Genomic DNA, 22,373 nt, shown 5'->3' on the forward strand with positions numbered 1-22,373 from the left:
ATGTTTATTTTGTAATGGTGAGTATTCTATATATTTAATATATATACTTATGCTGCACCGTAGATCTAGAGACAATGAGAGCTACAAACTAGAGAAGAACATTTTTTGTATAATTCAGAAATTCTGGCATGTACTCTTATTATTATCAACTAATTACTTGTATTGTGATACGTCCTCTAGGTTTTAGGTGCTCTTCAGAGATGCAATAAAGCACAACCTTTGCCCTGAAGGCCTTAAAATCTAAGACGACAAAAAATAAATGAAGGGCAAGGAAGAAGAATAAAGATACAATTTATAAAGAACTGCCTCTTAACCTAGCCCTTATGAGTTGTCTATTTCCTGTAGTTACCACGATAGACTAGGTCTTGAAGAGGGATTTGAAGGAGGAAAGGATTATGGACTAAGGGTGTAGCGGGATGGTCACGCCAGTCTGGTGTGGAAGGGGTTAAAACAGCCCTGGGAAAGGGCTGCCCCAGAGAGCCAATCAGGAGCGGGCTTGAGGCAGCCAATCAGGGCCGGGCTGGGAGTATAAGAAGCCCTAAGGGAGGAGCTGGGTCAGAGTCTCTCTCTAGCTTTGGAGAGAGATGGACCTAGCTGCCTGAAGGAGCAAAGGATACGCTGGACAGAGCAGTGCTGGGGAAGGGCAAGAGGAGTTGGAGAGCTCCAGCCTGGCAATTCTCCAGGCTGAGGTCTTGATAAAGGCATACGCAGGTACTGGGGCTGGGAGGTGCAGCATGGGAATAGGTAGAGGCAGATAGGTCTGACCCCTTGCCAATGATAAATGGCCATTACAGACTACAGTTTGCCCCAGTGAGAGGGGGCTAGGCGATGACTGGCAGTAGCCACTGAGGCAAGGTGGGTATAGAGGATTGGGGGTTCCCCTGGAAAGGGAGACCCAAAGTGTGGGGGTACTGCTGGGGCAGAACCCTGAGGTAAAGGTGCACTGGGGTCCAGGAGGGACCTGAGGCAGATGAGCCACCAGATGGTGCTCCAAGTCTGGAAAAGAGCTAATTCTCAGATGACCAGCAGGAGGTGCCACACTGGTGAGTCTTCACTCAGTTCACTAACTTAATGCCCCTTTGTAACAAAGGACTTCTTTAAGGAGGGCATTCCATTCCTGAGGGCTGGTATAGATGGAATTATGAAGGAAGTAGCTAAGTTGTGAATAAGACAGACATGTCCTGGAATAAGGTATGAACAATAAGATACAACAACATAACTGTTTTGATACCATTAAAAAAGGCATGGAAGAAGGGAATGCAGCCGATGTAATATCTGGATTCTTACAGTGAATTTGGTAGCATCTCACAAAATAGTACTTGCAAAGTTAATTCTGATTGGCTTCAATATGAGTTGTGTTGCGCAGACAGACAACTGACTAAAGGATCATGAAAAAGAAAACAATAAATGGCAACGTATCAGCTGGTTGCCAGGTATCCAGTGAGCTGCCCATGGATTGGTATTTGACTCATTTTTATTCTATTTCTTATTCTTGAAATAATTTGTTTAAAATCTTCCCTAAAAACCCAGCTCTGTGTGTGTGGGTTGGGGGGCAGGGGGTGGAAAGGTAATGAACTCAAGGCCATTGGGTTGGTGGTGCTGGAGTGGCACCCCGGTATGAGGCGAGAAAACTACGGGCTGCATACATATGTGAGCAGCAACAAATAGCAGGCGAATCAGAGTTGGGAACGACAAATTGAGTGGGTGGCTAGTGAAAGCAGGAGCAGTGGGGGAGGTGGTGGTGGTACATAGAGGGAAATAAAGATGATGTTATAAGAAGCCAGAGTAGTGGACTCTGGGGGGAGGAGGAGGGGAGCTGGGGAGAAGAGCAGATTACTTCAGAATGGTTGCATCACCAGCCAGACAGATGTGCAAGCTCTTTGATGGGAGAACAATCTATTCACACTACTACAGTGATGTACCAGAGCGAAACAGTTAATGAAGGAAAGGTAAACTACGCATTAGCAGGTGATTTTCAAAGGCATAAAGGCAGTTAAGCCTCCCAAGTACTACTGAAAGTCTATTTGTGCCTTTAGAAATCTCCCCTACAGAGGATACTCAATTGTAAGGTGCTGCAAATACTAGTGAAGACAGAAAAATAATACCAAAGAGTTTTCCCACAAGCTCAAACTGCCCAAGTATCAAATAAGAAAATCCTCCCATTGACCCAGTCCCCTGGGAGTTCCATCATGAAGAGGGGAATGCAATTACTGTAGATCTGTCAAAAATGACAAAGGCCTCTTCTGATGGAAATTTATTTAGAAAATGGAATATCCATAGGTCTAATGTAGGCCCTTAATCACCATTGGCACCCTGTACTGGGATTCTGCCCTGGCACTGGAATCCATGCTAGTGTGGCCCTTAGCTACATTGAAACAAGAAGCTCAGATAGACTTAAGTAATGAGGTCACTTTGGAAATCAGACCAAAAACCCTAGCATGCTATGTATAAATAACATGAGACAGGCTGACAAAGGCCATAAAAATATGAAAGGGCAGTCTGGCAAAATAATTTCCTGCCTTTGTGTATAGTATGTCCAACTGTTAGTTATTTTTTTTCCTACTCAGTTTTCTTCATATTCCACTTAATTCGGTAAACTTGTATTTGGAGAGGCTTAGTGTTTGCCTCACACACTGCAACAGGCAGTAAAGCAGTAAAAGAAATTTGCATGACAAATTGGAATACCTCCTTCAGTTCTAGCATATGGGGTCTGCAGGAAGATATTAGCATTCTGCAAAATATCTGTCACCTTCAAAGACAGGAATAGATAGTGTGAAGTTGAAGAAAAACCCTATTTTTATTATTTGGACCTGAAGGATTGATTTAATTAACAAAAATTATTTCTCTATGGCTGGAGGGCTTGTTATGTATTAACCCAGAATGTAATTTTACTGCTGAGTTGCGAACCATTAAAAACAGCCATAGGTGTCAGCTCAAGTACAGCAAAGCAAAATACATAAGCTCTAAGGATATCTGCAGACAGAGCTTAAAAAAAACTCTTCCCAGCATTTTTCTGACTCTTAACCAGGGCAGCTATTGAAAAACTAGTGATGTGTTTAACTTACTGAGGATTTATCAGGATAGACACCAGCTCGCAGTAGGGATGCCTTCCAGCTATCCATCTCCTCCTGGGCATCACAGGCCAGCTCAAGGAAGCGATAATCCTTGTAAACATTCCTAGAACATAGAACATTACACTGTAAAATTTGAACTTTGCTACTCTGCATCACGTACTCAGCATTTCAAATGAGAAATCCTTAAGGATCTATAATTATTTTACAGCTTTTTGAAAGGGGAGACAAATGACAGTCTGATAATTGCACAAAGGACCTAAAAACACTAATTTAAAATAATAATGGTCTGGATGCACTGTAGTTACAGAAGCTTTAGATCTAGTTTAAAAATCAGGCTTTCCATACTTTTAATAAACACTAGAACACATTTAGGGGCAAAATGCTGCTGGAACGCAGAGGACAAAGACAGTTGTGAAAGAATTGCCAACAAAGTTGTACGGACTCTGACTGGCAGCTGCTGTAGCCAATGAAAATCAAGATTAGTAATGAGTTTACTTTCCCCATAGTAAATCTCTCCAGTACAATAAGAGTTCAGGTTTTAGAGTAGCAGCCGGGTTAGTCTGTATTTGCAAAAAGAAAAGGAGTACTTGTGGCACCTTAGAGACTAACACATTTATTTGAACATAAGCTTTCATGAGCTACAGCTCACTTCATCGGAGCTGTAGCTCACGAAAGCTTATGCTCAAATAAGTGTTAGTCTCTAAGGTGCCACTAATATGAGTTCAGTTTAGCTTCTGAACACCTTCAGCAAAAGAAAAAAAAAATTAAGTCTCCGTTCTCAAACGCAAAAGGATTCCATAACCATAAAAATACCTCAGACACATCTACTGCAGGGGTTCTCAACCTTTTTCTTTCTGAGGCCCCCACATGCTATAAAAACTCCACGGCCCATCTGTGCCACAACTGCTTTTCTGCATATAAAAGTCAGAGCCCGCATTAGGGGGTAACAAGTGGGGCAATTGTCCAGGGCCCCACGCCACAGGGGGCATCGTAAAGCTAAGTTGCTCAGGCTTCGGCTTCAGCCCCAGGTAGTGGGCCTCGGGGGCCCTGAGCTGCAGTCCTGCATAGCAGGCCTTCAGCATTCTGCCCTGGGCCCCAGTGAGTCTAACACTGGCCATGCTTGGTGGACCCCCTGAAACCTGCTTTTGACCCTCCAGGGGACCCCAGACCCCAGTTGGGAACCAGAGACCTACTGTATGTAATTAATAACAAAGTGCTATAATTGTGTTTAGGGAGTAGCTTAATATAAGAAAAGAAGAAAAAATACATGATCCGCAAGGCGGTGGTATTTATACATTCTCCATTAAATAGAATAGGATTTTCCCCTTATGGTTTAACCATTAATTATTACCTAATTCAATGTCTGTACACAGACTAGATTGGCTGACCAATTTACAGCAATCATCCTTTCAGGAAAGGCTATAAGCTTAGCTAAATTGTGAAACCACATGTTGCTAGATCTTAATGGAGATGCAAAAATCGATTTTTAATTGCAACAAGACTGTTTTCCCTAGCAGCAATGGAACAATTTTTTGGGGGGATGACAAAGATCACTAACTCACAAAGCAATAACTAGAGATCCAAAGACATTTTATATTAGAAGCACTGTCTCTCACAATATATGTTACCATATTTTGAGAGAATTTTTGAGACAAAATATGCAGCCAGAAAAATATATCCACTTTTACTACTAGTTAGTCCATTTCTCTAGTATTCCAGGGACTTTGGGACTTTCACCTTTTACTTATCTGGAGTACAATAGGTTTATTATACTTCACCTTTGCTAGAGAGATTCCCTCCCCATTAATGACAATATCATCTGACAGACAACTAACTCCTAAGCCTGTTTTTTAGATGGAGTATCAGGAAACGGATGGGTATAAAACCTGGACATTTAGCAATAAACTACCATTGCTATACTATTAAGGGTAGTGATTCGTGCTAGGCTACATTGAAGTGAAACATGCCCATATCAGCATATAGGCATACATGGCATTATTTGTGAATTTATATATTTAATTCAAACTGCAAAACACGAGTACCATTCTGACTCAACTGATTAGAGATTTAAGATGGATTATTTCTTTTTCCTCTAAATATATTACACATACACCAGCAGCTAAGAAATCTGGGTTGTCTAAAACAAGGGGCAGAGATATCTGAATCTTATTTCATCTACAGAGTTTGGGAATTTGGAATCAATATATGTAAAGTAAATTAAAGGATATGGTGACGAGAGATTTCAGAGTATCAGCCGTGTTAGTCTATATTCGCAAAAGAGTACTTGTGGCACCTTAGACTAAATTTATTTGAGCATAAGCTTTCGTGAGCTACAGCTCACTTCATCGGGTGACAAGAGAAAGAGGCTAAACAAGGCAGCTGGATAGAACTTGCTGATTTGCTGCCTGGAAACTTTTTGGTTTTAACTGTTTTAGGTAAATTAATTAGGTTACTACAGTTACGGAAAAAAGATCCGCTATAATGTGAGGAGGCACAAAATAAAAGCTATAAAACATGAAGATTCATTGATTCCCAGGCTAGAAGGGACCTTTGTGTTCATCTAGTCTGACCTCCTGTATAACCTAGGCCATACAATTTCCCCAAAGTAATTTCTACAGCAGATCTTTTAGAAAAATCCAAAAGCCGTCTAATCTTGATTTTAAAATGGTCAGTGATAGAATCCACTATGACCCTTGGTAAATTGTCCCAATGGCTAATTACTCTCACCATTAAGCATTTACACTCTATTTTCAATTGGGATTTGTCTAGCTTCAACTTCCAGCCATTGGCTCATGTTAGACCTTTCTCTACCAGACTGAAGAGCCTATTATTAAACATTTGTTCCTCATGTAGATACTTGTAGACTGTGCTCAAGTCACCCATTAACCTTCTTTTTGTTAAGCTTAATAGATAGGGTTCTTTGAGTCTAATGCTATAAAAGGCAGGTTTACTAGACCTTTAATCATTCTCATGGCTCTTCTCTGAACTCTCACCAATTTATCATCTTGAATTGTGGATAGAAAGCTGGCTAGATTGTTGGGCTCAACGGGTAGTGATCAACAGCTCGATATCTAGTTGGCAGCCAGTATCAAGCGGAGTGCCCCAGGGGTCGGTTTGGTTCAATATCTTTATTAATGATCTGGATGATGGGATGGCTTGCACCCTCAGGAAGTTCACAGATGACACGAAGCTGTGGGGAAAGGTAGATATGCTGGAGGGTAGGGATAGGGTCCAGAGTGACCTAGACAAATTGGAGGATTGGGCCAAAAGAAATCTGAGGAGGTTCAACAAGGACAAGTGCAGAGTTCTGCACTTAGGTCGGAAGAATGTGCTACAGGCTGGGGACCGACTGGCTAAGCGGCAGTTCTGCAGAATAGGGCTTGGGGATTACAGAGGATGAGAAGCTGGATATGAGTCAGTAGCATGCCCTTTTTGCCAAAAAGGCTAATGGCATATTTGGCTGCATTAGGAGGAGCATTGTCAGCAGACCAAGGAAAGTGATTATTCTCCTCTATTCAGCACTGGTGAGGCCAGATTTGGAGAATTGCATTCAGTTTTGGGCCCCTCACGACAGAAAGGATGTAGATAAATTGGAGAGAGTCCAGCAGAGGGCAAAAAAAATGATCAGGGGGCTGGGGCACATGATTTACGAGGAGAGGCTGAGGGAATTGGGCTTCTTTAGTCTGCAGAAGAGAAGAGTAAGGGGGGATTTGATAGTCTTCTACTACCTGAAGGGGGGTTCCGAAGAGGGTGAAACTCAGCTATTCTCAGTGTGGCAGTTGACGGAACAAGAAGCAATGGTCTCAAACTGCAGTGGCTGGATATTAGGAAACACTATTTCACTAAGGGTAGGTCTTTACTACCCACCAGATCGGCAGGCAGCGATCGATCCAGCAGGGATCGATTTATCACATCTAGTCTAGACACGATAAATCAACCCCCGAGTGCTCTCCTGTCAACTCCTGTACTCCAGCACCGCAAGAGGCACAGGTGGAGTCGATGGGGGAGAGGCAGCAGTTGACCCCGCGTGGTGAAGACACCATGGTAAGTTGACCTAAGTACGTCAACTTCAACTACGTTTTTCGTAGCTGAAGTTGCATAACTTAGATTGATTTCCCTCCCCCTCTACCCCAGTGTAGACCAGGGCTTAGAGGGTGGTGAAGCACTGGATTGGGTTACCTAGGAGGGTGATGGAATCTCTATCCTTAGAGGTTTTTAAGGCCCAGCTTGACAAAGCCCTGGCTGGGATGATTTAGTTGGTGTTGGTCCTTCTTGGAGCAGGGGGTTGGACTAGATGACCTCCTGAGGTCTCTTCCAACCCTAGTCTTCTATGACTACTCATTAAGGATCCACTGATGTCTCATGGAAAACTGTGAAATTATCTTTGAAAACAATTAAAATTTTCTTTTTTCCCTTCCACTTTTTAGAATTACTAAAAATCATAGAATATCAGGGTTGGAAGGGACCTCAAGAGGTCATTTAGTCCAACCCCCTGCTCAAAGCAGGACCAATTCCCAATTTTTGCCCCAGATCTCTAAATGGCCCCCCTCAAGGATTGAGCTCTCAATCCTGGGTTTAGGAGGCCAATGCTCAAACCACTGAGCTATTCCTCCCCAATATTTGCATAGAAATAGGATATTCTTTAAGCATCATCTGGTTATTTCACATGGGATGCAATAATATTGGGATATCACCATCATCTCAATAGCAACTTACTGTGATGTCATAAACCCAAGTTAATGACATCAGATGGGAGTATGAAGCAGGAATAGGTGAACTTCTAAGCAACACAAATCTTGTTTATATGCAAACACTCTTATAGCTATGAAGAACATGGAAAGAGAAATACAGAAAATATACAGGGAACTGTCAATGAGTAGGTTTTTTTCCTACGTTTTCCATGATCAATTATTTAAATATTCTTCAGGGTGGATAAAAATCTATGGATTTTTTTAAAAAAAATTAAAAAACAGACTGATTAAAATGCTTTTTGAGGAAAAAACCTATCTAAAGAGTTTTAATTAACATACATTATAGCTCAAAGATATCTCATCATGGAATAGGGATTATAAATTCTAATTCTGTAGTATGAGACAATATAGTCATGTAATGTTTAAGAAAACTTTTGTAAATGAGTTTCAATAGTTCATGGATTAGGGACCCAATCTTATGAGGTTCCACGTTTCTTTATAGATTTAGGTTAATCCTTCTATCTGCCAAACAGGACTCAGTGCTCAGTTTAGAAGATATCATCACAGATGCTTAGTTTTGAAGTTCTCAAACTGTGGATTTGAGAAGGTAACATGCTTGTTAACAGCAAAAATGTTTTAAAATAAATGTATAGAGGTGAGAAATAACAGACCTCAACTCTATTGTCCCTCTGCAAATTTATGTACACAGTCAATCCTTTAGCTCTCTCTAAAAGTGCAAAGATTAAAAAAGTTCAATGAATAAGATTGTTGGGGTGGAACTGATCTGGGCAAGGAGAAGTCTGGAGATAAATGTGAGAAGCGAGGGACATATGCTTGTTTTGATAAAATATTATGTTTGCTGTTGGAAAAAAAAATCCAGAATACTTAACGTTGTTGTTTTTAGTTAAATAAAAATTAAATGTCTGTCTGGTGATGATCTCCTCCTAATTCAGCATGGCAAGAAAATCTTCCAAATATTAACGATTAACCTGTTGAATTGAAGATAATTCACCTCTCGATGACTTCATAAATATCTGCTTCAATTACCTTTGGTAAATGAAATAACGAAACAATCATTCATTTTCTGATATAGCTGTAAAACTAATCTGAAGTTTTCAAAATAAATCTGTTTAAAAATGTACAGTGTGTACATTCTAAAAATGAAACCTACATCTATCTCTGAGTTGTGAAGAACATGTATTAAGGTTATAACAACCAACAAGAATGCACTTTTATGTAGAAAATATGATTAAATCGAGTCTTCCTAACTAGTGATTTAAATCAAATCCATCCTGATATTCTTCAAATACTAACACAGGAAAACTGTGTAAAACTATACATATTCATACCCCTCTATTGTTTACACTCTTTCCTCTTGTAAAGTATCATCATTTTAATGAAATCCTATGTATTTAACAAAGACAAATGTTTCCATGATCACATTACTGGAAAATTAAACTAATACAAATATTTAATGTGAGAGACAAGATTAATATTTTCTATTTACAAACTGTATAATACCTTATACACAGAGTTCTATTCCTGTAAATAACAATTTGATGTTTTGAGATTAACTACATCAAATAGGGAAGTCATTTCTACTTCCAGGAAAAGTTAGAGTTATATTCTCTTTCTTCCCCCTCTAATCACACATTACTGGATAGATGACGTGCTGAGACTTCTGTTTTACTGTTACCTCTCAGCTATTAATTCTTGTGAACTCCCAGATATTTGTTTCCCCTCATATGTTGAGTCTGGTCATAACCTAAACTGTGAATTCTTTGTCTTATGCATCTGTACAATACCTAGCACAATGGAACTCTTATTGCCCCTAGGCCCTACTGCCATATCAAATATACATATAATATATACTGCAGAACACAATACCATACAATTAACAGCGACTGGACATTTACTCTAGTGACTATCAACTCCTTTTCCTGAGACTGTAAATCCACTGACCCAGCTACTACTTAGGTCATCCCCTTCATGGCAGGGTTTGAAGGCAGCTAGATATCCATTATGCAGGGCTGCCTGAAATGCCCTACCCACTAGTTCAGGCACCAGGCAGAGCTCTCATATAGAGTACTTTGCTTGCAACTAACAATGCTAACACTGTAGTAAAAGGATGCATGACATAATTAATTTGCTTTCTTGCCCTACACAGCAAAACGAAACCAAGTCAAAGCATAGAGGTGTGTACAGCTCGGTGGACATGCAATACAATTATAGAAATGGAACTGCTACTTATGTTTACCTTGTAATTCTGCCTTTCCAAGAGAACATATTGCATGGTAGTCTTGGTCCTGGTCTCAGCTTCCCTGCCCAAGACAATCGGAATGCCCCAAGATCTTTCTCTCCCTACTGCTAGAGGTGGTGGTGTGTCACCTTGGAAGTGATGCTTTTGTAACTTTCCAATCAGTTCCTGATTGAGTGGGAAATGAAGTAAAAAACAAGCCAATCACAACAAATAAAATTACAGGGGAGGGATAGCTCAGTGGTTTGAGCATTGGCCTGCTAACCCCAGGATTGTGAGTTCACTCCTTGAAGGGGCCGTTTAGGGATCTGGGGCAAAAATTGGGGATGGGTCCTGCTTTGAGCAAGGAATTGGACTAGATCTTCTGAGGTCCCTTCCAACCCTGATATTGTATGATTCTATGATTGAAAAGCCCGTGTCTCAGTAGACAGAATAATGATGTAAAGATCAACACCACCTCTGAAAGCGTCTTCACCAACCCCTAAGAGAAGGTGGGTCAGTATGTGAGAATCCTGCAAAGTGATAGCTTCAGAGATGCGGAATTACAAGGCAAGTAAAAAATCTCTGTAGACGATAACATATGCTATTATATTACTAGCAAACAAAGTGTAGATAATGCATCCAACTCAATAAGGTAGAATGCCAAATGTTATTGAACAAGAGGAAAAAAGGTATGGGTGGGAGAAAATTTCATCTCTTAGTTATGGAGTGTCTGAAGTGAGAATTGCCTAATTTATGTATTGCACTGGAAGTTATGTATAATTTATGAAGTTCTGTGATAAATCAGCCTATGGGAAAACCAACTGAGCTTAGACTTCTAAACTGAGGGTTCAGGTACTTGGCAATAACAATGGTTCTCTAGTTACACAATTTCCGAGTCTGAGGGATAGTTTCTCCGCTAAACAAACCTAGTGAATGTATTTAATAAACTCATGCCATATACTTGGAATTAGGAATACTGCTAGAACCAATATGAGAACACATTGGAAAATGAGGGAAGGGGTTTCCTACAGAAAATTTTAACTTTTAATTGAAAAAACTTAACATTTCACATATTATTTGTTCCAAAAGCTTCAGTTTTCAGCCAAAAACCTTGGTTTTCCATTTTCATGAAAACTCAATTCTCTGCAAAAAGCACTTTTTCATAAAAAAAAAAATCATGTTTGACTGAAAACCCATCTTTCTATTGAAAACCACTTTCAATGGATCAACCACTCCAGAACCGGAATTAAATTTTCAAGTGCGCCCACTGTATATGTAAATATATTGTGGTAGGTATGTTCTGCTGTTGCTATGTGTAATCAGAGAGTGGTTTTTTGCCCACATTACTACAAATGGTTTGCTGGGTTGCCAGTTCTCACTATTTTATCATGAGTCTTGTGATATTTGGTGTTTTTCTTGATGCCTCAAAATTCCTGGAATCCTGTGGTTATGTGAGAATCTCAGTTTCCATTTAAAAAAAAAATCCAAAACAAAAAAAAGCTTCTAGCCCTCATGGTTGAAGAGATGTGAAGGGGCTGACTATTTTTTTCAACACTTTGGGTTCTTCTAATTCCTATCCAAACTGTAATTTATTATATATCATAGCATTTTTGTACTGTACACTTGATCATTATGGACCTCCAGGTTCACATAGTTCATTATGCACATTAGGACAAGATGGAGTTTGGATTCCTTTCAAGCAGTTTCATTCAAGATTTGCAATGATCTACTTATTGATGTAAATGTTCCTTTACAATATCAACCCTGTGTGATGTTCCAGCAGCTTTTTATCTCATGGAGTTTGACCAAAACATCCAAGTGCCTGATTTAAAGAACTGTGTTTAGTATTATTCTGGCAGAGCTCTTAGTCATAACTGTCACAAAGCAGGGACCATTTCTGGTTATTCTAAATAAATGCACATCTGCCTATGTTGAAATTAATGTGTTTTTCCATCCCAGAATCATTTCAAAAGTCCCTATACTGATTTCTAAGCAAAGACATATAATAGTACAAAGAGGCTCACAGATCAGGGCTAACAATTAAAAATCCTTTCAACCAAAGTTTTTCAACCCAGTGGAAAGAAACGCAAACCGATCTAACGAATGTGAAATGGAGAAACTAAGCCAAGGTAAAAGAAATATCACAAAAACCATCTCTGACTTTTGAAAGAAAATGTAACATCCAAATTAGGAGAGTTGTTCTTAGAAAATGAGTTGCTAAGGCATTAAACAAATTTCAACAGTGTGGCCCAAGGTTAACCAAAAGTCAGTCACAGAGACACTCTGACAAAACAATGGAAGACACACAATTCAAGTGAGAGTGTGTGTGCGTGCGTGTGTGGAGAATGGTGATGGGCCTTTCAATACAGCAGAGTGAATGATACCAGGGATAGAGAGTCCAATCTTGTTTAACATAACATACCTGTCTATAATCTGAATACTAAATCTTTCTATTATTGCACATGCTCAGTGAGTTATCCACAATACATGTGCAGCCCACTCCCACATTCATACACTCACTTGCCCGTGACCTTCCATGACTTTTACTAAAAATACCTGTGACTAAATCATAGCCTTAATGATAGCACATATGGCTGATATCAAGGCCAGGGCCAGGGCTGTCCTTACCCATACACAAAATATGCAGCTGCATAGGACACCCAGAAATTTGGGGCATCAAATTTCCAGGCCCTGCTCTGGCTCTTCCCCAGAGCCTCCACCCCTGCTCCTCCCCCACCCCCACTCTCCTGAGGGCTCCAGAAGCAGTCAGCCAGCACTCCCCAGTAAGTAGAGCAACCCAGCTCCAGCCTGCTCCGCTCCCCTAGCTCCCAGCCGCACCACCAGCGAGTGCTGGGGGGCAGTTTCCCCCCTCCCCCGCAAGTCTGGGAGCCAGGGGAGCAGAGCAGGCTGGGTCTGGGTCTGCAGGAAGTGGCCAGCCAGCCTCAACCCCCGCATGGAGGCCTGGGGCCAGCCCCCTCCCCCCACACACACAGGCCTGAGGCCTCACACAGCCTCCCCCATGGAGGGGCTGCACAGGGCACCAAAATAGCTAGGGACGGCCTGGTCAGGGCTTCTGCACCTGCAGGATTCCTGTCACACCAGCCCCAAATGTTGCTGCCCCAGAACATTCCATCAAGTTACCTGCCATATAAAAAAGAAGAGCTAATGTGGTCTCACTCTTTAACCAGTAGCTGAAAAAAACCCTGTACTTAAAACCACAGGGGAAGATCTTAAAGTTTCCTATAGTACTAGCAGCAGTGCTTAGGGTAGATTTCATTGTACAGTGGTCTCTCTTAAATTGGTGATTACCTTCGTAAACTATATAGCTTGATGTCAATATTTGTAATTTCTCTAGCAATTCCTTCATACTTATCTAACCATATCTATGTATCAAAGGCAAAACTGGCATGTTTTTAAGGGCAACCGCTATATAATTTCCATTTCAATTCTTCTTCTATATGTGTATCAACATTTTTGTGCACAGGCAGCTTCTGAGATGATATGATGATGGGCCTGCTATACCTTGATAAGCAGATGTACTGTAAGTGGCATGTAATTATTAGAGAATATATAAAGCAAAAAACATCAAGTTAGATTATAAGGAGGCATTTATCCGCACTCATAAGTCTGCACGCATGCCATGACAAATACAGCTAGAAATTATAGAGCAGGAATGTGTGAAATATGCAGTACTGAGCTCATAAACCACTAAGGCCCTGATTCTGAACACAAAAAAAATCCCACACACTACTACACCCACACCCTCTTAACCTGAACAATCCCGTTGAAGTCAGTGAAACTACTCACAGGCTTACAGATAACTCTATGTGATGTAGGATTGGGTCCTAAAACAGAAATGTTTGCCATCTGAAATTATTTTGTGAATTTCTGGGCCTTTTTATATTTATTGCATCATAATAGAATTGACTTTAAAAGTCTAGAGTTGAATGCAGACTGATCCAAATTTTTAGAGTGAAAAACTAAAAAGTTGCATATATTGGATATTTTAACTTTAGTTGAAAATTACCATAAAATGAAAAAATACATATACAATGTGTTTAATATACAGCCATGTAAAAAGGAACAGGAATCTAAACATTCAATAAATATACACATTCAAGACTGGTATTTTTGATATTAACTCAACTCTAAGTAAGCTAGATACAATACACTGGATTTGAAGTGTGCTTTGGCATATTGTTATACACACCTGAAACTCCATAACAGCAGTTTTTAAATACAGGCAGCCAGTTTTTTTAAAGGAAAGAATAAACGCAATGAAGTTAGGGCTCTGCAAATATTTTCTTTATGAAGCCATCCATCTGCAGTGAGTTAGCAGCAATGTGTGACTAACATTTTCTACAAAGGCGTGCCATTTCAGTTCACTCCAATAAGTATGTGTGTTAATTAAAATTAATTACACATGCCTCTCAAAATATTTTTTTTTCCAGAAGAACCAAACAGAACATCTCTGAGACAATGCTAGGGAAGAAAAGTGCTTGAGCTTTACTCTACAAATCAAACCCACTTGAGTTGTCCCACTGAAGTCTATTGATCTTTTAAATTAACGTAACTACTGTCCTACTGGGGAAAATGAGCAGAGAGAATAATATAGTAATTATTGTAGATACCTTGATTATGAAAATGTCTAAATTTCAAATATATACATCACAGAACTATATCCATAACTCATCTCACTGATCATCAGTGCTTGCAGTAAACTTAAATCAGCACAGAACTATCCAATTAATATTCTAGAATGCAATTAGTACAGCTTCTATATTAGATACAACTCAGCCTTTAGGATTCCATTGGTTCTGGACAGGGAGTTGTTTGTTATAATCACACATGGTGGTAGAGTAATACTAACAATTAACAGAAAACAACATGATTTGCCTAAGAGCAGTGTATAATACTAGTATAATGGTGGGTAGAATAAAACAGAAGTAAATTTAGTTATTTCCTAGGTACCATCCCTATAGAAAGGGTTGGCAGAATTAAATGTTTTCTGTAATTTTGAATTGATATTATCAAAGTATTTTTTCAATTTTTATAAATTTAAATTTTCACAGTTGTGCAAAATTATGGGGTTTAAGGTTTTTTTTTTTTTTTTTTTTTTAACTTACCTATTTAAACTGTCATAGTTGTGGGAAACTGGAGAGGGCAACAATGGTTATTTAATGCCAATAGATGTTGAGTTTCAAAGAATTTAAGCTTTCTAACTGTTAAAACAGAAACTGTCAACAGTATATGTCAAAATATACAAAGTAAATATCTTTAACTCAAACACTAAGTTCTCAAGCGGCATTTTTCTTATCTTGCCTATCAGAATTTTGATTATGGAAGTATTTTTTTCTGTTGGTTAGTGTGTGTACAGGAAAATTGACATTTACCTATAAAAATCCAACCCTTCCAAGCCTACCTATATAGCACTTTAACAAATACTAAATAAATGAGCAAATGTTGATTGCTGCACCTACTTCCAGTACGTCAGAGAACATTGTTTTTTCCAGCAAACTGCTTAGTTCACTGACTCAGCAATATTTTGGCAAACTGCAGCAAAAAACTTGATTGTTCCATATAAACCACTAAAAAAAGATCTTACTTTTTTGGTATGTATCCATAATTCTACAGGTAATGAGGCCTCCTTGCAGCTAAACACAACAAATAAGCTATTTGTGATGATTTTAGCATTGCTGCTGCTGCTTCTTAAGAGCTTTTTTTGCTCTGTAATGCCAAGCCTAAGACCTCTATGCTGGTGTCCCCTACTTGCAAATGCTGTGTTCTACTATTTCCCCTGAATGGTGATATAAATGAAAGGACTGATAAGACAGAGCAGTAAGCTACTGAACTGCAATTGGGGCTTAAAACTCATTTGTTAAGTTGGATTTCTTTAGATTACAACTGCTTCAATACTGAACTGAACAGAATCCAGAAGTTCTCTGTAGTTTACAAACCTCAAAAAATTGTTTTCTGGATAAAATTCATCTGGATTTTTTTTTTAACTCTCACTCTCACTCCCTCATTTGTAACACCACATATGGGGCTATGAATAGACTCAGCCCCTAGATCTTCCTGGGGCTTGGCTTTCTTGGTAAATCAAAAACAGTAATAAAACACACACCTCAGCCTAAGCTTCCTCCCTGAGCTTGGCTTCCATCCAGCACCTCCTTTGTCTTAGCTCCCTGCAGTAGTTTCCTCTCTTTTGGGTGTCACCCCAATCCCCCTTATATCTTGTGGTGGTGGTAACCAGCTGCCATGTGGCAGCCAGAAGAAATTTAAGAGTTTTATTCAAGCTTACAATACCTGCTAATGGGATGGGGCTCACAAGAGGCATGCCACTTGGTACATTGCTTCCCTCCCAGAACATCTACTCTATGTCATCTTTGCAACCACATAGGACCCACCCAAGTCACACATTGCCTCCAGAAGACCCAGTCTCTTCTCTGCCTGTGGCATTTCTTCTGCCATAGTCCCAAATGACATTCTTGAGCATCCCCTAGGGTCCAGAAAATGTTCCCCATCTCTCTTGAAGACAACTACCCAGGCTAATGAATGAGTACAGCACCCCTCCCCAGAGTCAGCCTACTTGCCCCCTATGCATAGGGGAGTGATGGCTGAGGGACAACTCAGAACAAGTTCTGCTGTCTGCCGTTGTTCATCTCTGAATAAGCTCTCCCATACCAACATGGGCACACACTGCGATATCACCGCTACTCACTCAGCAGTCACACGGCACTCCCATGGGTATCTCAGCCCATGCAGCTTCAGTTAGACCATGTAACTCCTGATAGTCACAATCCACATAGGGGCTGGTGGCTCACCCCATCATCTGGGTAAGCATCATTTTGGTTTTTCTTTGTGTCCCCAAGACTATCTTCACAATGGTTCCTCTACCTGCCTTACCATTTGTTCCTCAGACTGAAGCTTCAGCCTCCAGACAGCTTCCATCAGGGGACAGCAGGTGCTGGCACACCCAAGTGCCAATATTAGCTATTCCATCAGGCCCTCTATTATTTGGGTCCTCAGTGTGAGTCTGTGTAACTGCAGAGGAACATCTCTTGTTCTCCAAACCCACCTCTCCACCCACACACCCCACTACGGACAACCATGAGGGGAGAGGAACCTGATAAGATCATTTGGTTTCTTCTAGAGAGTATGGCTAGGGGAGGGGATGCAGCAGTCTCCATTTTCCCCTCGAGCCGGGTAGGGAGAGATGAGGGAGCCTCTTTCCCTCTCTGCCACCCTGGAAGGGAGAGGGCATCAAACAGGAGAACAGAGCTTCCTGTGGGAAAAAGGAGGTAGATAAGGGTCTGCCCACCAGACAATTCTTCTCCCCTTCAGGTGCTGGTGCTGCTCCCCCTACTGGCAGGTAAAGGCAGGAGCCAGCAAACAACTCTCCAGCCAGCAAACAAAACAGACCAGCTTCCTCCTATGGCTCCGTAGCTCCAAAATCTCCCTTCTGGTGTGTCCCTTTTTCACCAGGAGAGAATAAGCAAGAAGAGGGAGCCAATCTCCCCTAAATTCAGGAGAAGACGTGGAAGAGGAACTCTCCCTCTGCTTACAGCAGAGAGGAGGAAGATGCACTCCTCACACTTCTCTTTATTCAAAGCCCTTCTGATATCCATAAGGAGTCAGCAGAAATTGCAGCAGCTTAATACAAGGTTCGAATACCTGCCAATAGAGTGAGTCAACCAAAAAGCTCTGCCTCTCTGTTACAAGGCTGAAAGGGTTATTTTAAGGTGGCACAGAAACAAATTAAATGAAATAGCACCAGTGCTAATTTGTAATGAGAGAGGTGCCAGGGCTCCAGCAATTTTTTTACTTTCATAACTGACGCAGCAAGCCCAGAGGTGCCGGGACTATGAACTGCCAAGCCTAGAGGTGCCAGGACTCAGCTATGGTGAGCCCTGGCACAAATTAAGAAACTGCACTATCTAGAATTTTACAGCCATTAGTAAGATCATCAGAGACTATGATTGCTTCCCCTTATTAACTAAAGACAGCTGGAACGGTTGTACAGTTCCTAAAAAGAGGCACATTTGCAACTATAATGCTTGTTCCAAGCTAAAGTACTTGCCTGAAAGAAAAAAAAAATCAATCAGCGAATAGTTTTTACGGGAAATATATGGGGAGTGGGCAAAGCGTTTGTGCTGAAATCCTAGAAGAAAAGTAAACTTTCTGGGAAAGACAGAATTATCATCTTTTGTTTGTTCTTGAACTTTGCCCAGGAGCCTCGGGCTTATTCATCATGCAGCCGTTGGATGTGGATCTACTGTTCATGAGCATATGATTGGACAGAAAATCCTCTCTCTGGCTTTATTAGCTATGCTTATGACAGAATGCCAGTCAATCATTGTGAAAACGGGAGAGCGAGTCAAATGGCAGTTTCTCAAATACCATTTGCTCTAGCCCCAAATGCTTCTACCTAGGTAAATCAAAAGAGCCCATATACATTAATATGCCTCTGCATGTGAAATTTAGTAGTACGTATGGTTTAAATACATGGTATCTCTCTACAGCTTTTAACAATTATTTGGTTTGCTGGAAGGCACCTCTAGTTTCTTTTTCCTTCTGTTTAGGCAATGTTACTCGGATAAGCAGCATATCCCGTCCTATTCCATTTCAGGGGTTTAATTTTAATTTAGAAAGCAATCCGAAAGGAATTTAAATTCATTATTTCACAACACAGGCTCTTCATACACACACAATTATGTTTCATTACATGAGAATTTATCTTCTCCGTGAAATCAATTGCCGTAGTCTTCGTTCATTACACGTTACCAAATCACATTTGATTTCTGTCAGAGAGCTGTTGACTTCTGCAGTAAATCAAAATGACAGAGATTGTTAGTTTCCTTACGCATCTATCTACAGTCTCCTATTCAAGCCTGTCTATGCTTCTTTTCAGCAAAACTAGGATTTCCCCTAGTAACTGTATTTCACAACTGGGGAGGTTTTCATAAATGGAAAAAATGCAGTATGCATAATCCAGGAAGCTATTGAAATGTACAGTATTTGAAACATATGGCTACGGGAAATACCCTGGCAGTAAGAGGCTGGGAATGAGAGAACAATCATCAAGAAAACTCTCTTGACTAAAGGGAGATCTGGCTTTAACAATTTAAATATTTTTAAATGCACACGAAGAAACTTTGCCTAGGTGACGCACAAAAATTGGGTGCTGCTTAAGATTAAGGAGGAAAGTGGAACACAGGATGACCCACATACCATTCTGGGATGTTATAGTAGATGGTTTTACTACTGTTCTTTACTTCTCTGTATCTTAAATACTGAAATCATTGGAGTCTCAGAAATCCTCAACAGGCAAAAATTAAAAAAGGGTGACTTCTTTCTCAGTTAGTAGCATATGAAAGGAGTGACTAGATACGGAGTTTATTTTATATTAATAAAGAAGTGAACAGTGCAGACTCACAGTTAACATTCCTCTTCCCCCTCCCCCTAAAACCCCCTAGAAAAATATCTTCATGATCAATGAACTTTAAAATAAAATGAGATCCATTATATCAGTGGATCTAAACCTTTTCCATCCAAGACCTTCCACCCCCAACCTAGCAAGGTGGGAAGGGCAGGGTGGTCACAACCCCAATACATGTTCACAACCGCCAGGCTGAAAGCCCCAGCACTACGTCGTTTCATCCAAGTCTCAATACTCCCACAATGCTACTGCAGGGTACAGTTCCTACTGTGAGGCAGTATTAGATATTAAACCAATACAATACTTAATTTCAGCCAAAAAGAGAGATTTCTAGAAAGATCAAAGGAAAATCAGCTGCATTGTGGTAGCAAAGAAATTGCCATTTTAAATATAGTTTAATAAAAGGATTCCCATGAACAAGGAGCCCATCTCTTCCTGCTACGGAATTTTACTTAGACGACATTATTCTGGCATTTTATTGCTGCACTGTCATGTCCTGTCATGCCCATATATATTTCAGGATGCTTTTAATGCAACCTCAGAATGCAGGAGGCCCAGTCAAAAACTGAGCGTGTAATAGCTCTAACAGATTTTACACATATGAATCTAAAATCCTCACTCCACAGTCTACGTGAAGATCCAGTGAAAATACACACGTGAAAAATCACTCTGCCCCTTTTTTGTGAACTGGAAAAGGTAAATGATTTGTTTCTCTCCTTTCTTCACAGCAGTTTGCCCATTAATATTTAAAAAGCACAAAATATTCATAACCATTAGCAAAACAAAGGAGAATCGTCCCTGCAGAACATAAGGCCCTCTGGCCCAAGGGGCTGAACTACATGCATTCCTTAAAAAAATATTCCTATACTCTGCACAGAATCAATAAAATTGACAAGGATCCATCACTACAAAGTTATCTTCCATGACTGAGCTATGTGTGTAAACAGTTAAATTACATTTCAGGTTCCACAGATAACTTCTTACATTTCAAAATAAAACTTCTAAAAAGGCAAAAAATATTTAAAAAGCTTTCTGCGGAGTCTAGAAATGCAAATGGTAAAGTGTTGTAGCTCATATTCCTAACGATTATTTGTGAGATATTTTCCAAGTGCATTGTTTGAAACAGAATACGAATATGCGAGCCCAGCCCAACAGTTTACCAGGTGTACTGCAAGACTTTATGGGGCATTCAAGCATGAGACTCAAACTTAGTCTCTCGCTCATGAAGCCAGCAGCAGCTGGGAGTGGTTCAGAGATAGCCCTCTCAGCCCTTGCGGGAGAGAGTGCCTCATTTTGCTGGAATGATCACTTCTGGCCAGTTCAGGAGCAATAACAACCAATTCTACAGAGAGTTCTATCCAGCCCTTCTTAGCCGGAAAGACATTTCAGCACATCACAAAGCTTTGGAGGGTGAGGTGAGTGAAGGAGAAGATAAAGGACAAGTATTACAGGTACTTAAACTGATTTTTTGAAAATAGGACACCAGAAAATGCAGCATATCTACTGAAATGCTATAGCTTCATTGAGCCAACTGCAAACATGATTCCTCCCTTTAGAAAGAGAGCACTGATCACTTGCATTTGTGTGTTTGTTGTAATGTTCACCTTTCTTTTCTGTTTGTACACGCTAGTCACACTCTCTGCTTTTTAGAAGCATATCTCCACAGGGGTACGACACTCTCACCACTCAATACTCAGAAGCTGCAGGCTTGCTGAAAAAGTATCAGGTGCTGAATTAAGATTCGAATGAATTAGGAAGACAGCGGTATCTCATTCATTCATCCATCGACTGTTTTTCAAAAAACACACCTACGGTGCCTGATGACAAGAGACATATTGTTGCTGTAGAATTGAGGGGCCAATCCTCAACTGGTGTAGGTTAATGTAGCTCTATTGACATCAATGGAGCTTGCCAATTTCAACCAGGATCTAGCCCATAAAGTACAAAAGTCTCAGATGGAAGGTCCAGCTACACAAAAATAGGACAGGGAGGGGATCGGTTACTCATTCAAAAGAACAAAATGACCAGCCACCGTCCTGAATCCACACCATGAACAGTGAGAATGATGTAAGGATGCTAACCTTTGGTGCCATGCATCAGGATTAAAGGAATAGCACAGAAAGAGATGAGATGACAGCATTTAAGAGGTTTAAAGTCTCATTTAATGGGAACACCAAAACTGCAGTCATTTTCATTAAATTGTACATCTTCTCAGACCTATTTGAAAAGCACTGGCTGGAACCTTCCCTTACCTTTGCTCCGTGTTAAACAAGGCAAAAATATGTTTGCTAGACATGAAGCTCTTTTCAACATCCCGCACTTTCAGGTTGTCCAAGGGAAGCATGTACTTCTTTTCCTTTTCCTATTAAAAATAAATAAAAACCACAAATACTGTAATATGTTTCAAAGAAAGCAGACATCAGCATGCTCTAGTTTAGTTAGCAACTATTCTGTTTACTATCTTGACACCAACACTGCTATCAAAGATGAAAGGAAGACCTAAAACGAATTATCTTACCCATAATTGGGTGAGCTTGGGTGCATACCAAATGATATAGTCCTCCATCCTTTTCTTTCAGTTAGCTGAAGGACAGTATGCTGTGGGACCCTATTCCAGCTGAGCAGCGAACAGCGGAGGGTCTAACAGGGAGTTTGCCTGGGATCTGTCCAAGAGGAGGTATGCTAAGTGCTGCATTGGGGGGGGGGGGCTGTGTTGGTGAGTATCTGAGTGTCTGCTGTGGGGACAGTGTCAGTTTGACCATGTGCTTGATCGTTTGAAAAGTGTGAATTGGGAGTGCTTTGTTCCAGGTGAGCCTTGAGCGGGCCTGACTGTTATAAAAAGGCGGAGAGGGTAACAAAGGGAATTTGCCTGGGAGTTCACCTGGGGAGAGTCCACTGTGGCTTTCATCTTACAGGCTTCTCTGAGTAGT

The 22,373-nt window shown here is 40.5% G+C and overlaps 1 protein-coding gene across 12 annotated transcripts in view; it reads right to left on the bottom strand.

Moving 5' to 3' along the window:
• Positions 1 to 22,373, bottom strand: part of DNM3 (dynamin 3) — a 307,097-nt gene that overhangs the window by 83,603 nt on the left and 201,121 nt on the right. For all 12 annotated transcript variants that reach the window (XR_006273647.1, XR_005294437.2, XM_038413439.2 and 9 more), the window contains 2 exons: positions 21,696 to 21,805; positions 3,066 to 3,177 (listed from right to left, as the gene is read on the bottom strand). Coding sequence is in view for 10 of the 12 variants with exons in the window: in XM_038413439.2 (XP_038269367.1) it covers positions 3,066 to 3,177; positions 21,696 to 21,805 (222 nt within the window). In the remaining 2 variants the exon portion in view is untranslated. The remainder of the gene's footprint in view (positions 1 to 3,065; positions 3,178 to 21,695; positions 21,806 to 22,373) is intronic.

This window comes from Dermochelys coriacea, chromosome 8 (genome assembly GCF_009764565.3).
Source record: "Dermochelys coriacea isolate rDerCor1 chromosome 8, rDerCor1.pri.v4, whole genome shotgun sequence".
Lineage (NCBI taxonomy): Eukaryota > Metazoa > Chordata > Testudines > Dermochelyidae > Dermochelys > Dermochelys coriacea.